The following is a 17,334-nucleotide window of genomic DNA, read 5'->3' as shown; positions in this document are numbered from 1 at the left end:
CTACTGAGTATAGGACAGAGGCCTTTCCTTGTAATCTGATCAGCGTTGCGCCCCTCCCCTCCTCTTCTATACCTCATTCCACTCCCCCCTTTGTCCCGGTTCGTGTTTATCTGTTCTTCCCCTGAAGGATGTTACAGGGAATTTCCTAAAAGATAATCCCTCTGCTTTTAGCACCCGCCAACCAGGAGAGTTAAAGGAGGAGGAGGTAATGATAACCATTCTCCTCTCCTGTCTCTGAGAGGGAATGTCTTTACCATGTGTGCCCCCAAGTGATCATTTCTGCCTGGCTTGCGCCACACACACACACACACACACACACACATTTTTCTATCCTTGTTTTCCATTCAAAACCCAATTTTCCCTAACTCTAAACCTTAAAATGTCCTTTGACCTCGTGGGGACATGGGAAATGTCCCCATGAGGGAGAATCTTTGTTTTACTATCCTTGTGGGGATTTAGGGGATTCCAGGTCCCCACAAGATTAGAAGAGCTAGATCACACATACATGTAGCTGCATGCCGCTGTTACTTTTTTGCTTACACACACAGCCTTGTATCATGCATTCTAATAGTCAACAAGAACATCTGTGTCAAAGAGAACCCCCACCAACAACAACAGGAAGCCCTGCCTACAGGAAGTCATTAAAGGGAAGTTATGGGTTTACACTGCGAATAACACACACACACACGGATGGGAGTGTGTCTTTTGCTACAGTATAATGTTGAGGGGAAGTAAGGATTGGTAGAAATTCTCCATAAAGTTCTCCAACTGAAATGAAGCCAATCGGTGCACATGCTGAAGTGGAAGTGGGACAAAGGACCTGAGTGTGAGTGAGAGTGTGTTAGTGAGTGAATGAGTGAGTGAGTGACAGAGTGTGGGAGAGTGAGAAAGAGACAGAGTGAGAGAGTGCGAGAGCATGTAGTATCTTCCTGACTAAACTTGGCATGAAACCCCAAATCCTCCCCAAAACACGTCTCCAGCCCTCTCTCTTTAAGGGCTGCACCACTTTATGTAAAAGGGAGGGGGGACCAGAGAAACGAGGAAGGATGTGGTACAGAGACCAAACAGGAGCCAGCGCAGAGCACCCCTTTGTGTGGCTTTTTACAGCTTCCACACCCGCCGGCGAGGGACCGCCTCAGTGTCAACCACATCTCGGTCACACTGGAAACGTCAACAAGACCACGCCAACTTCACAGAGGAACTGACTAAAAACATACATGTACAGTGCATTCAGAAAGTATTCAGATCTTTTTACACATGTTGTTACATTGCAGCCTTATTCTATAATGGATTAAATAAAACATTTCCTCATCAACCTACACACAATACCCCATATTGCCAAAAGCTGTTCACTTTTGCTATTTTTTTTTCTTTTTATATATACAGAAATACCTGAAAGACCCTTTGCTATGAGAATCGAAATTGAGCTCAGGTGCATCCTGTTTCCATTGATCATCCTTGAGATGTTTCTACAACTTGATTGGAGTCTACCTGTGGTAAATTCAATTGATCGGACATGATTTGGAAAGGCACACACCTGTCTATATAAGGTCCCACAGTTGACAGTGCATGTCAGAGCTAAAACCAAGCCATGAGGTCGAAGGAATTGTCCCTAGAGCTCCGAGACAGGATTGCGTCGAGGCACAGATCTGGGGAAGGGTACCAAAAATGTTCTGCAGCATTGAAGGCCCTCGAGACATCATTCTTAAATGGAAGAAGTTTGGAACCAACAAGACTCTTCCTAGAGCTGGCTGCACGGCAAAGCTGAGCAATCGGGAGAGAAGGACCTTGGTCAGGGAGATGACCAAGAACCCGATGGTCACTCTGACAGAGCTCTAGTTCCTTTGTGGAGATGGGAGAACCTTCCAGAAGGACAATAATCTCTGCAGCACTCCACCAATCAGGCCTTTATGGTAGAGAGGCCAGATGAAAGCCACGCCTCAGTAAAAGGCACATGACAGCCAGCTTGGAGTTTACCAAAAGGCACTTGAAGGACTCTCAGACCATGAGAAACAAGATTTGCTCGTCTGATGAAACCAAGATTGAACTCTTTGGCCTGAATGCCAAGCGCCATGTCTGGAGGAAAAAGCACCGCTCATCACCTGGCCAATACCATCCCTACCATGAAGCATGGTGGTGGCAGCATAATGTTTTTCAGCGGCGGGGACTGGGAGACTAGTCAGGATCGAGGGAAAGATAACGGAGCAAAGTAGAGAGAGATACTTGATGAAAACCTGCTCCAGATGCGCTCAGGACCACAGACTGGGGCGAAGGTTCACCTTTTAACAGGACAAATGACCCTAAGCACACAGCCAAGACAATGCAGATGGCTTTGGGACTAGTCTCTGAATGTCCTTGAGGTGCCCAGCCAGAGCTCAGACTTGAACCCGATCCAACATCTCTGGAGAGACCTGAAAATAGCTGTGCAGTGATGCTCCCCATCCAACCTGATAGAGCTTGAGAGGATCTGCAGAGAAGAATGGGAGAAACTCCCCAAATACAGGTGTGCCAAGCTTTTAGCGTCATACCCAAGAAGACTCGAGGCTGTAATCGCTGCCAAAGGTGCTTCAACAAAGTACTGACTAAACAGTCTGAATACTTATGTAAATGTTATTTCAGTTTTAATTTTTAATACATTTGCAAAAATGTCTAAACTTGTTTTTGCTTTGTCATTATGAGGTAGTGTGTGTAAATTGATGAGGGGAAAAAACAATCCATTTTAAAATATGGCTGTAATGTAACAAAATGTGGAAAAAGTGAAGGGGTCTGAATACTTTCCAAATGCACTGTAGATAGATATGGAGATGAACACACATTTATTGTACATGTATTTATAAAGAGGGGCCAGTCCAGTGTATCCACATCTTTGACTGTCGCTGGAAAAGTCAACAAGACCACTGGCTTCACAGAGGAACTGACACGGACTGTATACTTGTAGATTCTGCTGCTACTGCTTGCCATTTGAGGTCTAGGCAAGGTTACTGTAAAGCACTTTGTGTGGAAAAGCCCATGATCTTGGTCGATGGACCATGAAACAGAGTGAGTTTTGGATACTTGTGGGCTTTTATAGAGCAACTGCTGATGTAAAAATGACACATATGGAGACATGCCAGTGCAATATGTTCAATTTATTTAGTTCATAGTATGAAAGGGAACGCATGAGAAAATATGCCGTACACTATACAACAGTGGGGGTATATGGTCATACACACACACAGGCGCTTCATCAGCACATGACATAATGCATAGATTCTACTAATAAATGCTAGTACCAGAACCCATAGCGCCACACACACACACACACACACACACACACACACACACACACACACACACACACACACACACACACACACACACACACACACACACACACACACACACACACACACACACACACACACACACACACACAGGACCAAGTCAAAGGGAGGAGTGTAAGTCTGTGGAGAGGGAGGTGGGTGACCTTAGGCTGAGGCGACAGGGGATCCGCTCTCACCTTCCCTCTCTTCCTCCACCCTTTCTCCCCTTCGGTCCTTCTCCTCCCCTCGCACCTGCAGCAGGATCTGACTCTGGTTGAATAAACACTCCTTCAGTTTGTCCTCCGTCAGGGTGAGACGTTCTTCCAACACAGAGACAGTCTATGGGTTAGGAGAGGATCACACACCAGTTTTAGACTAAAAGTCTTTCACGACAATGTCAACACATCACTCACTTCAACTTCTGTCTACATCTAACTCTGTATCATCTGCTGTTCTTTCATAAACATTACAATTGAGTTGCCAGATTGGGAAGGAAGGGGAAGTATTTTACGGTTGCCAGATTGGGTTGAAATGAAGTGGTTTAGCCAGGGCTGACAGATTTGGATGAAGAGTTAAGGGACTGACCTGAGTGAGGACGTCAAGCTGCTGGACGATGCGTTCCAGGGTGCTGCTGAAGTTCATGGGGAGGTCTGAGCGCATCTCCAGAGGGTACGTCATCCCCTGTTCCCCCTCCTCCTCCCTCCTGCCTCCCATCTGCCCGGACTGGGACCCAGATGTCGAACCCTGTCCACTACTGTGACAGTCTTCATTGGGGTTGAGGCTGGTACTGGCAATCCGCCGTGCTGGCAAATTGTTTGCATGGCCGTTGACAGCCTTGAAAGAAAGAGGGGAGGGTGAATGCAACAGCTGACCAGGTTTGATTGATTTTGAAGTGAACATTAACTTTAAGGACCTCACAACGGAATTTGAGGGAAAGCATTGCAACTTATAACTCAATGGTGTTACTTGGTGCGGGGACTTCTGACCTGATCCTCCCAACAGGCAACCGTAAGGTCTGTGGTTCTGTAGACGTCATGTGAGAGGGCTATTAACCAGGTAGAGACTGGTTTTATGAGACAACTTAATCGAGCCAGCTTCATCAACAACCCATTGACAATACGCAGACCAGACCAGCCAGCTTCATCAACAACCCATTGACAATACGCAGACCAGACCAGCCAGCTTCATCAACAACCCATTGACAATACGCAGACCAGACCAGCCAGCTTCATCAACAACCCATTGACAATACGCAGACCAGACCAGACCAGCCAGCTTCATCAACAACCCATTGACAATACGCAGACCAGACCAGCCAGCTTCATCAACAACCCATTGACAATACGCAGACCAGACCAGCCAGCTTCATCAACAACCCATTGACAATACACAGACCAGACAGCTTCATCAACAACCCATTGACAATACGCAGACCAGACCAGCCAGCTTCATCAACAACCCATTGACAATACGCAGACCAGAGATCATCAACTAGATTCAGTCGCGGGCAGATTGTTTCATGAGCGGATGGTCAGGGGGTCAGAACATAATTACTAATCATTTGTAGACAGCAAATCTAATGCAAGAAGCCCAAACAGACATAATATTTGAATAAAATATTACCATTTCAAACCTTGTTTACATTTGTATACGATCATTTACATTGTGTACAAAACATTAGGAACACCTGCTCTTTACATGACAGACTGACCAGGTGAAAGCTATGATCCCTTATTAAAAGGTCACTTGTTAAATCCACTTCAATCAGTGTAGATGAAAGGGGTGAACGAGCAATACAAAATATTGAAGTGCCTTTGAACCGGGTATGGTTGTAGGTGCCGGGCGCCCAGTTTGAGTGTGTCAAGAAGTGCAACGCTACTGCGTTTTTCACACTCAACAGTTTCCTGTGTATATCAAGAATGGTCCACCACTCAAAGGACATGCAGCCAACTTGACAACTGTGGGAAGCACAGGTACAACTCAATATTAGGAAGGTGTTCCTAATATTTTGTAGACTCAGGGTCTCTCTCTCTATTATGCGGGGAATATATTGGAACAGATTTCCAAAATAAAAATAACAACTGATTTGCTGGTGTTTTTACAGTCTTATTTCCAACAAAAAAACAATTACAATGTAACCTTTTGCTCAGAAGACTTGGGGGGCCAAATAAAATCACCCATGGGCTGCCAGTTGGGAAGCCCTGACTGCTGCCAGTTGGAAAGCCCTGACTGCTGCCAGTTGGAAAGCCCTGACTGCTGCCAGATGGAAAGCCCTGACTGCTGCCAGTTGGAAAGCCCTGACTGCTGCCAGTTGGAAAGCCCTGACTGCTGCCAGTTGGAAAGCCCTGACTGCTGCCAGTTGGGAAGCCCTGACTGCTGCCAGTTGGGAAGCCCTGACTGCTGCCAGATGTGAAGCCCTGACTGCTGCCAGATGTGAAGCCCTGACTGCTGCCAGATGTGAAGCCCTGATTGCTGCCAGATGTGAAGCCCTGACATAGAGGAGGTGGTTACAACCGTAATGCTAATGACAAAACATGGCAAATGTGTTAGTTCATGAATCCTATAAGCTGTAAAGCCTAGCCAGTCTCTCCCGCTCACTCTCCCCTCCCGCTCTACATCCCTCCCTCTGGCCAATAATGTTTTTACAGTAGAGGAAAGGAGACGGTGAGAGGAGAGAGACTGTGCCCAAGAAGGCCAAGGTGACATGTCTAAAAGACTATCACCCCTACATAGCACTCACGTCCGTAGCCATGCAATGCTTTGAAAGGCTGGTCATGGCTCACATCAACACCATCATCCCAGAAACCTGGACCCACTCCAATTCGCCCCAACAGATCCACAGATACACTCCACACTGCCCTCTCCCACCTGGACAAGAGGAACACCTACGTGAGAATGCTGTTCATTGACTACAGCTCAGCGTTCAATACAATAGTGCCCTCCAAGTTCATTACTAAGCTCAGAACCCTGGAACTGAACACCTCCCTCTTCAACTGGATCCTGGACTTCCTAATGGGCCGCACACAGGTGGTAAAGGTTAGCAACAACACATCCGCCACGCTGACCTTCAACACAGGGGCCTCTCGGGGGTGCGTGCTTAGTCCCCTCCAGTACTCGATGTTCACCCACGACTGCGTGGCTACGCATGACTCCAACACCATTATTAAGCTTAATGACGACACGACGGTGGTAGGCCTGATCACGGACGACGATGAGACCGCCTATAGCGATAGAGGTCAGTGACCTGGCAGTGTGGTGCCAGGACAATAACCTCTCCCTCAACAAGACAACAGAGTTGATCGTGGACTACAGGAAAGGGAGGGCTGAGCACGCCCTCAATTACCTCCTGCACATCAACTCTGTGCTGGTACCCGTGTATATAGCCAAGTTATAGATACTCATTGAGTATTTATTCCTTGTGTTATTATTTTTCTATATTTTTATCTGCATTGTTGGTAATGGCCTGTAAGAAAGCCTTTTGCTGTTAGTCTACAGCATGTGACAAATGACATTTTATTTGTTAACTTGAGCGGTTATGACCTGAGAGACTTGGGGAGTAGGACTCATCTTATTGGCTTGCTCCTGAAAAAACAGGCAAACAGTTAAAAAACAGGGTCAACGAGTTGGAGAACTTTCCTACATATTCTGAGACCAAATCCATACCTCCTGAAGCAAGATAAACAATAGAAACTAGCTGAAGCCCGTCCTTAGAGACAGTAAATCATTGAATATCATACATTTTATTCAAAAGGAATTTCATTATTCAAAGCAGGCTCACGTGTTCCTGCTTCGGAAACACAACCCAAGACCATGCAGACAGACAAGGATCAACACGATCTACAATGTTGCTCCAACACACAGACTTCAGATCACTGCTAGTACACAGACAAAGATACAGACAAGATGTGTCCCTGTGCTCCAACTGCCCCATACAATACACAGACACATGGACACAGACAAAAACAACGTGCTAGCGAGCTTCCTGGGCAGGGTAAGGGAGGTACAGGAGGCGTGGAGATAGAGACTATAAAAGAGAAGGAATGAGACAAGAGGAGAGGAAGGAGGTGGTGAGTGGGGGCTTAATGCATGGAGGAATCGATTCCTGCCTTGTTTCCTGTGCACTTACATCAAAGAGTCTGGGGGGGGGGGGGGTGAAAGGGAGAGGAAGGAGGGCTTGGTCCTAACTGGAGGTGAACAAAGCTGTCAGTGTGTAGAGAGGGACTCCAACTGGACTGCTTTCTATCTCGCTTCTCCCCCCCTCTCTCTCTGACCCTCCCTGGGCCGCATCTGGGCAACATCTGTTGTGTTCATTAATGCCCAGCAGACCCAGACCTGACTCCATCCGTCTCTCTCTGACCCTCCCTGGGCAACATCTGCTGTGTTCATTAATGCCCAGCAGACCCAGACCTGACTCCATCCATCTCTCTCTGACCCTCCCTGGGCAACATCTGTTGTGTTCATTAATGCTCAGCAGACCCAGACCTGACTCCATCCATCTCTCTCTGACCCTCCCTGGGCAACATCTGCTGTGTTCATTAATGCCCAGCAGACCCAGACCTGACTCCATCCGTCTCTCTCTGACCCTCCCTGGGCCGCATCTGGGCAACATCTGCTGTGTTCATTAATGCCCAGCAGACCCAGACCTGACTCCATCCGTCTCTCTCTGACCCTCCCTGGGCAACATCTGCTGTGTTCATTAATGCTCAGCAGACCCAGACCTGACTCCATCCATCTCTCTCTGACCCTCCCTGGGCAACATCTGTTGTGTTCATTAATGCTCAGCAGACCCAGACCTGACTCCATCTGTCTCTCTTTTCGCTTCCTCTTGTGTCTTTCTCTTCTCTTGCAGGAAGTTGGAGAGCAATCAGACATTAAGAGGCAGCATACCATGTGTCTATCACTGTAACACACACACTGTGCTCATTTGCCATGTCATGTGGAACGGCGAGACACGGCTCATTGCCACAGCAAGCAAGGCCATCGGTGGCATTCTGCCAGCTCGGCTGTCTGTTCGTTTGGTCGGTGGGAGAAGAGTGGGCGAACAGAAACTTTAATCAAACTACAGAACCATTCCCAGATAGATAACAGAGCTGGGGCACCGTCTGTCTGATACCACTGTAACACTTGGTCTGATACCACAGTGTTAGTATGTAATATTATGAAAACTTCAATCCTGAGGTTGGCAACTGAAGGCCGTTATCTGTTACTATTACAGAAGGGCTGGCATAATATTCTGTAACATACCCACCGGTAAAGGGTAAGAGTACTGTTTTAATATCAGTTCCCTAAACAAGTGTCATTGACAGAGTCTATTCTCAGAAATTGATAATGTATAGCAATATTAGATACTTATGATAATTTAAAAAACATTTTTTTTAAGGCTTGTGATGTTTCCATTAGCAGCATCTTCAGCCCATATAAGGTCATGCCACTCTGTCTACGGTGAACACTCTGTCCCAGATTTTGAAGTGGACACAGGTGGACACCCAGCGCCAGCAGCATACCCAATTAATGCCAATGACCAATTCATTTATCTCCCTGTCCTCACCAGCCACTAGCCAGCCTCTCCATTGCACCCAGACCATTAGAAATGAGTACGTCTAAAATGGCAGACTATTCCCTATGTACTGCACTACTGTTGATGAGTACCCTATGGGCCCTGGTCTAAAGAAATGCACTATAAAGGGAATAGCGTGCCATTTGGGATTCAAGAGCTACTCCAGCAGAGTGGTCTGAGAGAAAAGAAACAATCAGAATAATTGTTATAGGCTTTATCTGTTGTTGCCGTGGGATATATAGTACAGGAAATTTAAAATTATAGTGGTGTTAGGGGGGTAAGTTGATTTCTTACTTTCTCTTGTGGATTTAGACAGCTAACATGCCATGTTACCACACTAGTTTGATTGGGTTGTTGACTAAAGTGTTAGATAGATTAAAGGAAAATAGATAAATAAACACACACACACACAACCGGTCAAAAGTTTGGACACACCTACTCATTCCAGGGTTTTCCTAATTTTTTTCTATTTTCTACATTGTAAAATGATATTGAAGACATCAAAACTATGAAATAACACATATGGAATCAAGTAGTAATCAAAAAGTGTTAATATCAAAATATATTTAAATTTGAGATTATTCAAAGTAGCCACCCTTTGACAGCTTTGCAGACTCTTAGCATTCTATCAACCAGCTTCACCTGGAATGCTTTTCCAACGGTCTTGAATAAGTTTCTACATATGCTGAGCACTTGTTGGTTGTTTTTCCTTCACTCTGCGGTCCAACTCATCCCAGACCACCTCAGTTGGGTTGAGGTCGGGTGATTGTGGAGGCCAGGTCATCTGATGCAGCACTCCATCACTCTCCTTCTTGGTCAAATAGCCCTTACACAGCCTGGAGGTGAGTTGGGTTGTTGTCCTGTTGAAAAACAAATGATAGTGGGACTAAGCGCAAACCAGATGGGATGGCGTATTGCTGCAGAATGCTGTGGTAGCCATGCTGGTTAAGTGTACCTTGAACTCTGAATCACTGACAGTGTCACCAGCAAAGCACCCCCACACCATCACACCTCCTCCTGCATGTTTCACGGTGGGAACCACACATGCGGAGATCATCCGTTCACCTACTCTGCGTCTCACAAAAGATACAGACCAAAGGACAGATTTCCACCGGTCTAATGTCCATTGCTCGTGTTTCTTGGCCCAAGCAAGTCTCTTCTTCTTATTGGTGTCCTTTAGTAGTGGTTTCTTTGCAGAAATTCAACCATGAAGGTCTGATTCACACAGTCTCCTCTGAACAGTTGATGTTGAGATGTATCTCTTACTTGAACTCTGAAGCATTTATTTGGGCTGACATTTCTGAGGCTGGTAACTCTAATGAACTTATCCTCTGCAGCAGAGGTAACTCTGGGTCTTCCGTTCCTGTGGCAGTCCTCATGCGAGCTAGTTTCATCAAAGCGCTTAATCGTTTTTGCGACTGCACTTGAAGAAACTTTCAAAGTTCAACTTTTTATGGATTGACTGACCTTCATGTCTTAAAGTAATGATGGACTGTCATTTCTCTTTGCTTACTTGAGCTGTTCTTGCCATAATATGGACTTGGTCTTTTACCAAATAGGGCTATCTTCTGTATACCCCCCCCCTACCTTGTCACAACACAACTGATTGGTTCAAACGCATTGAGGAAAGAAATTCCACAAATTAACAAGGAACACCTCATGAAGCTGGTTGAGAGAATGCCAAGAGTGTGCAAAGCTGTCAAGGCAAAGGGTGGCTACTTTTAAGAATCTCAAATATATTTGATTTGTTTAACACTTTTTTGGTTACTACATGACTCCATGTGTTATTTCATAGTTTTGATGTCTTCACTATTACGCTAGAAGGTAGAAAATAGTAAAAAATAAAGAAGAACCCTTGAATGAGTAGGTGTGTCCAAACTTTTGACTGGTACAGTATATCATACACAGATATTAAAAAGAGAAAATGCAAGGTTGTGTGTGTGTGTGCGCGTGTCCTCAGTCCACATTTCTCCATTCCCTTCCCCTATAAACACATAGGCGAGTAGAGCAGAGGGCCGCTACTCTCTGTCCGCCTGCTGAGGGGAAGAGAACATTTCCTCGTCACAGGATGCCATGGTAACACCATTAGTCAGCCTCAGAGAACAAGGAAATGGGTTGTTAATTGGATTCGTTCTGACATTCTTGATTTCTTGTTTCTAGTTTTTGATTATTTATTATTTGTGCACTTGTTTGACAATTTACTGCAATGTTAAGAGCTAGTAAAAAGCATTTCAATGAACCCGCTATAACATCTCCTAAACTGTGTACGCGAACAACACACTTATTTGGATTTGAAATCCTTATGGAAATCAAAGGAGGCATTATCTCCCCTGACCCCCGCCCAGGATCTTTCTCACACACTGCAGTCATTTTGACCATCTTCCTTTATGAGTCTTGGAGATCAAAGCGTTTGTGGGAGTTCGTAGCAATGAGTACCTGGGTTCAAATACTATTTTGTGTCTTTCAAATACTTGAGCGTTTGTTTTAGCCTAGTAGTTCCCAAACTTGGGGGGGGGGCGGTGCCAAGGCCAGCTTTAAACAAGGTGTAATTTCTAAATTGGGTAGTGCATTATCTGTTCCTCTTGTCATGGTAGTCATTTATAACTTGTGGGCAGGGTTAGCACTTTCGGGATTTTTCTATTGGTTGCAATCCAACAGGCAAGCTCAATCAACTCCAGCTAAAGTAAATAATATCTGAACCAAGGTCTGCTGGAGGGGAGCTGGCGGGCCAGGCTAAAAGAGTTAAGTCTGCTCTCAGGCCTCAATCAGTGTGTGTGTGTGTGTGTGTGTGTGTGAGAGATACGTGGGTCAGCTGTTTGTTCACCCGCAGTTGCTACAGCACGACTCTGTGATAAAGTGAAAATCTGAGGCCAGCACCTGACCCTAACCTGCAAACATAGAAAATACGGATGGCAGAACGATTTTGACAGGCCTTTTTAGATAAGCCTGTTTCTGCTTATAATGTAATCTTGTCTATAATTAGATACATGCAGCTTCTCTTCAGTCAGTGCTTGTTGCTCTAGAAGACTAAGTAAACGCTTACGCACTAGAATAATGTAATAAATCGATAGAATTATCGGCAAAGTTTGTTTTCTTCTTTATCTCTGCTTCTCTCGCCCAACAAAGACGTTTAGGGACCGGGGAGAAAATGCTAAAAAATGTAAAATAGGAAACATTTTCCATGTAAAATGTCCAAGTGACATCGGTTTGACCGGTTTTAAGGAAATTAAAAGCTATTGAAACAACCCAACGTGATTTCTTCGGCTTAGATGCATATTTTGTGTGGTTGAAATACTATCAGCGTTTATGATGCTGATAAAGATACCACCTTTACAGATGGTCCCTAAACGCACACTCATTCTCTCAAGATTAAAGAAATAAATCATATTTTCCACTCCTGTTTCTGAGTCAAAATGTACATTAGGTTTATAATTTTACTGCAAGAAATGCTTAATTCTGCACGAGTTATTATAATATTAGGCTATGTGAGAGGTTATAGACCAACAGTCACTGTCCAGATTTCAGTTAGGCTACTATTCCATTTAACCCATCTGAACAGTACAAAATGACACGTCAAGGGAACTGAAGTCTCCATCTTGTGACTGTCGAATTTGTATAGCGCCTCACAAATCATCACACAACACTGCTATCATCATCATCTTTTACCACTTCACCAAACATTAGACTAACGTTCTGGCCCTTCCCTCTATTCATTTTGAACTCTCTATTTCACAGCTTTTCTCTTCTTGAATTAAACTCCTACATTCTCCTTTCTGCCTCAGTGGATCGACGTAAACTTTTTATGACCAAGTTCCCAAAAGCGTTTGTCAATTGGTGTGTATTTGACATGCTACAGTTAAGGCCCTAAAGCTGAGGCTACGTACTAACGGCAGATAAAAATAATGAAAGAAAAAAACTCAATGTAGCAGTATACAATTGCACAATAATTCTACATTCATGGATTTTTAATGCATAGTTTTTTCTTTATTTAACCCACCAACCAACCGCTAATTCAGAGACCGATCCCTCTTCTTCTCACCCACACACACTAACTTGACCATGTTTTCAGCAACCATCAGGACACACACTAACTTGACCATGTTTTCAGCTACCATCAGGACACACACTAACTTGACCATGTTTACAGCTACCATCAGGACACACTAACTTGACCATGTTTTCAGCAACCATCAGGACACACACTAACTTTACCATGTTTTCAGCTACCATCAGGACACACACTAACTTGACCATGTTTACAGCTACCATCAGGACACACTAACTTGACCATGTTTTCAGCTACCATCAGGACACACACTAACTTGACCATGTTTACAGCTACCATCAGGACACACACTAACTTGACCATGTTTACAGCTACCATCAGGACACACACTAACTTTACCATGTTTACAGCTACCATCAGGACACACACTAACTTGACCATGTTTACAGCTACCATCAGGACACACTAACTTGACCATGTTTTCAGCTACCATCAGGACACACACTAACTTGACCATGTTTTCAGCTACCATCAGGACACACTAACTTGACCATGTTTACAGCTACCATCAGGACACACACTAACTTGACCATGTTTACAGCTACCATCAGGACACACTAACTTGACCATGTTTTCAGCTACCATCAGGACACACTAACTTGACCATGTTTTCAGCAACCATCAGGACACACACTAACTTTACCATGTTTACAGCTACCATCAGGACACACACTAACTTGACCATGTTTACAGCTACCATCAGGACACACTAACTTGACCATGTTTACAGCTACCATCAGGACACACTAACTTGACCATGTTTTCAGCTACCATCAGGACACACTAACTTGACCATGTTTACAGCTACCATCAGGACACACACTAACTTGACCATGTTTACAGCTACCATCAGGACACACACTAACTTGACCATGTTTACAGCTACCATCAGGACACACTAACTTGACCATGTTTACAGCTACCATCAGGACACACACTAACTTGACCATGTTTACAGCTACCATCAGGACACACTAACTTGACCATGTTTTCAGCTACCATCAGGACACACTAACTTGACCATGTTTTCAGCAACCATCAGGACACACACTAACTTGACCATGTTTTCAGCAACCATCAGGACACACTAACTTGACCATGTTTTCAGCAACCATCAGGACACACTAACTTGACCATGTTTACAGCTACCATCAGGACACACACTAACTTTACCATGTTTTCAGCTACCATCAGGACACACACTAACTTTACCATGTTTTCAGCTACCATCAGGACACACACTAACTTGACCATGTTTTCAGCTACCATCAGGACACACACTAACTTGACCATGTTTTCAGCTACCATCAGGACACACACTAACTTGACCATGTTTTCAGCTACCATCAGGACACACACTAACTTGACCATGTTTTCAGCTACCATCAGGACACACTAACTTGACCATGTTTTCAGCTACCATCAGGACACACTAACTTGACCATGTTTTCAGCTACCATCAGGACACACACTAACTTGACCATGTTTTCAGCTACCATCAGGACACACTAACTTGACCATGTTTTCAGCTACCATCAGGACACACTAACTTGACCATGTTTTCAGCTACCATCAGGACACACACTAACTTGACCATGTTTTCAGCTACCATCAGGACACACACTAACTTGACCATGTTTTCAGCTACCATCAGGACACACTAACTTGACCATGTTTTCAGCTACCATCAGGACACACTAACTTGACCATGTTTTCAGCAACCATCAGGATAAGATGGCCAGGGGAATAGAACCAAGTACAACTAGGCTGCTTAGCTTGCTTTGTTCATATTAGTGCCCAACATATCCTTCATTAACTAACCTTGCTATATAATATCTGTAATACAGTACAAAATCTATATCTAATTTTAGCTAACACAACAACGCCCTAAGTTTCTCTTGTCCTGCCGTTAGTGGATTGTTATTTAGACTGCATAACAAGGAAGTGGTCACCCCAGGGTGAATAAATAGCCTTATGGTCTGCGTTCCCAAATGGCACCATATTCCCTATTTAGTGTACTACTTTTGATCAGAGCCCATAGGGCTTTGGTCAAAAGTAGTTCACTTTATAGGGAATAGGGTGCCATTTTGGGATACAATCATAGTTCTGGCTGGCTGCTGGGGTGATATCAAAATATGGTGTCCTGTTAAAGTAGGCCATTTCCTGTGTTGGGACAAGCCACAGCTGTCCCCTGTCACCTAGTCAGGTGAGGCTCAGAGGGCTCTAAAGCTCTATTTCCTGTTGGGCTCTACATATTAACAGTCTGGGCAGCAGAGCGGATGGAGGGATCATTTTACAGTACAGCTAGGCTACCCATTGCCCTCATCCTCTGTCATGCAAACATAAGCGCACAAATACAACCGTGTGCATGTACACAGACAAATTCTCTCACACACACACACACTTTCCTTCTTACGCACACTAAACTGTATACATTTAAATCTATCTCCCTTATCTCAATCTCTCACAAACACAAAACATCTCCAGCAGATGTGATCGAACTTGATATTGTGTCAGTGTTTTATGAAGTCTATTATTCTGTTGAAAAGCTTGTTTTGAAAGAAGAGGAAACCGGAGGTGGGTCTTGTGGCTGTGAAGAGGCCACTTCCTCTTTATCCCTCTCTCTCCCCATACCTCCCTCAGTCTGTATCTCTTTTCTCTCCCTCCCTCTCGCCTCAGACATCTGAAATGAGTCCTCCCACACATGGGCTCAAATATCCTGTTCCACAGATGCCATAAAAAATGTAAAAAAGACAGCACTGCATTTTATAAGCAACTCTGCTGTGCAACTAAGTGGTTATGTCATGTTGTGATTGTAACCAGGTCGAGGGAGGTAGCACGGGGCATGGAGGGAGAATGGGAACAGTAAACAACCGGCCCTGGTAATAAAAACAGCACTGACTGAGCCGTCAAGGTTCAATGACAGGTGGACTGGTATCGCCATCTCACGGACATACACACACTCCCTCCCTCTTTAAATTGTAACCATCCTCTTATCTATAACAAGTATCCTTAGTATTTATCTCCATATTGCAAAAAATAATAATGTTCGAAGCTGCCCTATAGGCTACCCAAAACTCTGACAAGACAAAATGCTGTGAAGGGAACTCTGACGCCAAGGCAACATGGCGAACAGTAGAGAAAGATAGATCAAGTATTCCTGAAAAGGAGCGGCGACGTGAATAGGAAAGGAAGGAGAGCGAGAGGGGGAATCTTGGCAGAAGAGATGCAGACAGACACAAGGGAGAACAGATGAGGCGAAGAGGTGAAAGCAGGCATTCTGACCCAGTTCTGGAGGAAGGAGGGATGAGATATGTCACCCATTCCTACTGAGAGAAGACTGATGACTCATCACCAACAGAGAACAGACACTACAGCTACAACACTGGAAACACAGCGGAGACGTGGAGGACTATGCTTCTCTGAATGTGTCTCTGTGCTTTACTGGTACCGCTGTAACCATGTTCCATGTGTTACTGTGCTAGCAAAGCTATGGAGCAGTCCAGTAATATGAGAGGCGGGCATGATCATGTGCTACTGAAGCAACGAACCGTCCTGCAGAGAGAGAAATGCATTAACACAACCAAATATCAACCTTAATGTAACATTTATGTAGCAACACTTCATGGACATAATGGAGATTTGCTATGACATTGTGATCTATGCTAAATTGTTCAGCTGTTGTCATTTATATTGCGTAACAGCTTAACATGCATCTGTCCTGAGACAAAGCGATACAGGCTGTTATGTTGTTACCCATTTGCAGCGTTGTTATGGTGATAGAATCGTTGATAGTGCTACCAGAGAACAAGGTGGACTATTATTACGCTGTTCTTCTCAACATCAGAACCAACCCCTCCATTCAATTCTCTCTCTAAGATGTATGCACACTTGCGGACGAGTCCTGATGTGGATTTGAGCGCTGCTAAATAACCATGGCAACCCACCCAGACCTCTTCACAGCTCTTTAATCCAGAGCTAGTCATTTGTGTTGAATTGTAATCGTCATTGTTCAGGTTTATACAGAACATGAGCAAAAGTATGTGGACACCTGCTCTTCTAACATCTCATTCCAAAATCATGGGCATTAAATATGGAGTTTGTCCCCCCTTTGCTGCTATAACATCCTCCACTCTTCTAGGAAGGCTTTCCACTAGATGTTGGAACATTGCTGCAGGTACTTGCTTCCATTCAGCCACAAGAGCATTAGTGAGGTCGGGCACTGATGTTGGGCGATTAGGCCTGGCTCGCAGCCAGCATTCCAATTCATCCCAAAGGTGTTTGATGGGGTTGAGGTCAGTGCTCTGTGCAGGCCAGTCAAGTTCTTCCACACCAATCTCGACAAACCATTTCTGCATGGACCTCGCTTCGTGCACGGGGGCATTGTCATGCTGAAACAGGAAAGGCCC

The 17,334-nt window shown here is 44.7% G+C and overlaps 1 protein-coding gene across 1 annotated transcript in view; it reads right to left on the bottom strand.

The window, feature by feature from the left end:
* Positions 1 to 3,110: 3,110 nt before the first annotated feature.
* Positions 3,111 to 17,334, bottom strand: part of poc1b (POC1 centriolar protein B) — a 65,515-nt gene continuing 51,291 nt past the window's right edge. Inside the window, exons 11-12 of the mRNA XM_038988152.1 lie at positions 3,888 to 4,136; positions 3,111 to 3,641 (exon numbers count right to left, since the gene is read on the bottom strand). Coding sequence (XP_038844080.1) covers positions 3,468 to 3,641; positions 3,888 to 4,136 — 423 coding nt within the window. The 3' untranslated portion in view covers positions 3,111 to 3,467. The remainder of the gene's footprint in view (positions 3,642 to 3,887; positions 4,137 to 17,334) is intronic.

This window comes from Salvelinus namaycush, unplaced genomic scaffold, assembly GCF_016432855.1.
Source record: "Salvelinus namaycush isolate Seneca unplaced genomic scaffold, SaNama_1.0 Scaffold97, whole genome shotgun sequence".
Taxonomy (NCBI): Eukaryota; Metazoa; Chordata; class Actinopteri; order Salmoniformes; family Salmonidae; genus Salvelinus; species Salvelinus namaycush.
This window is presented reverse-complemented; position numbering and strand designations above follow the sequence as displayed.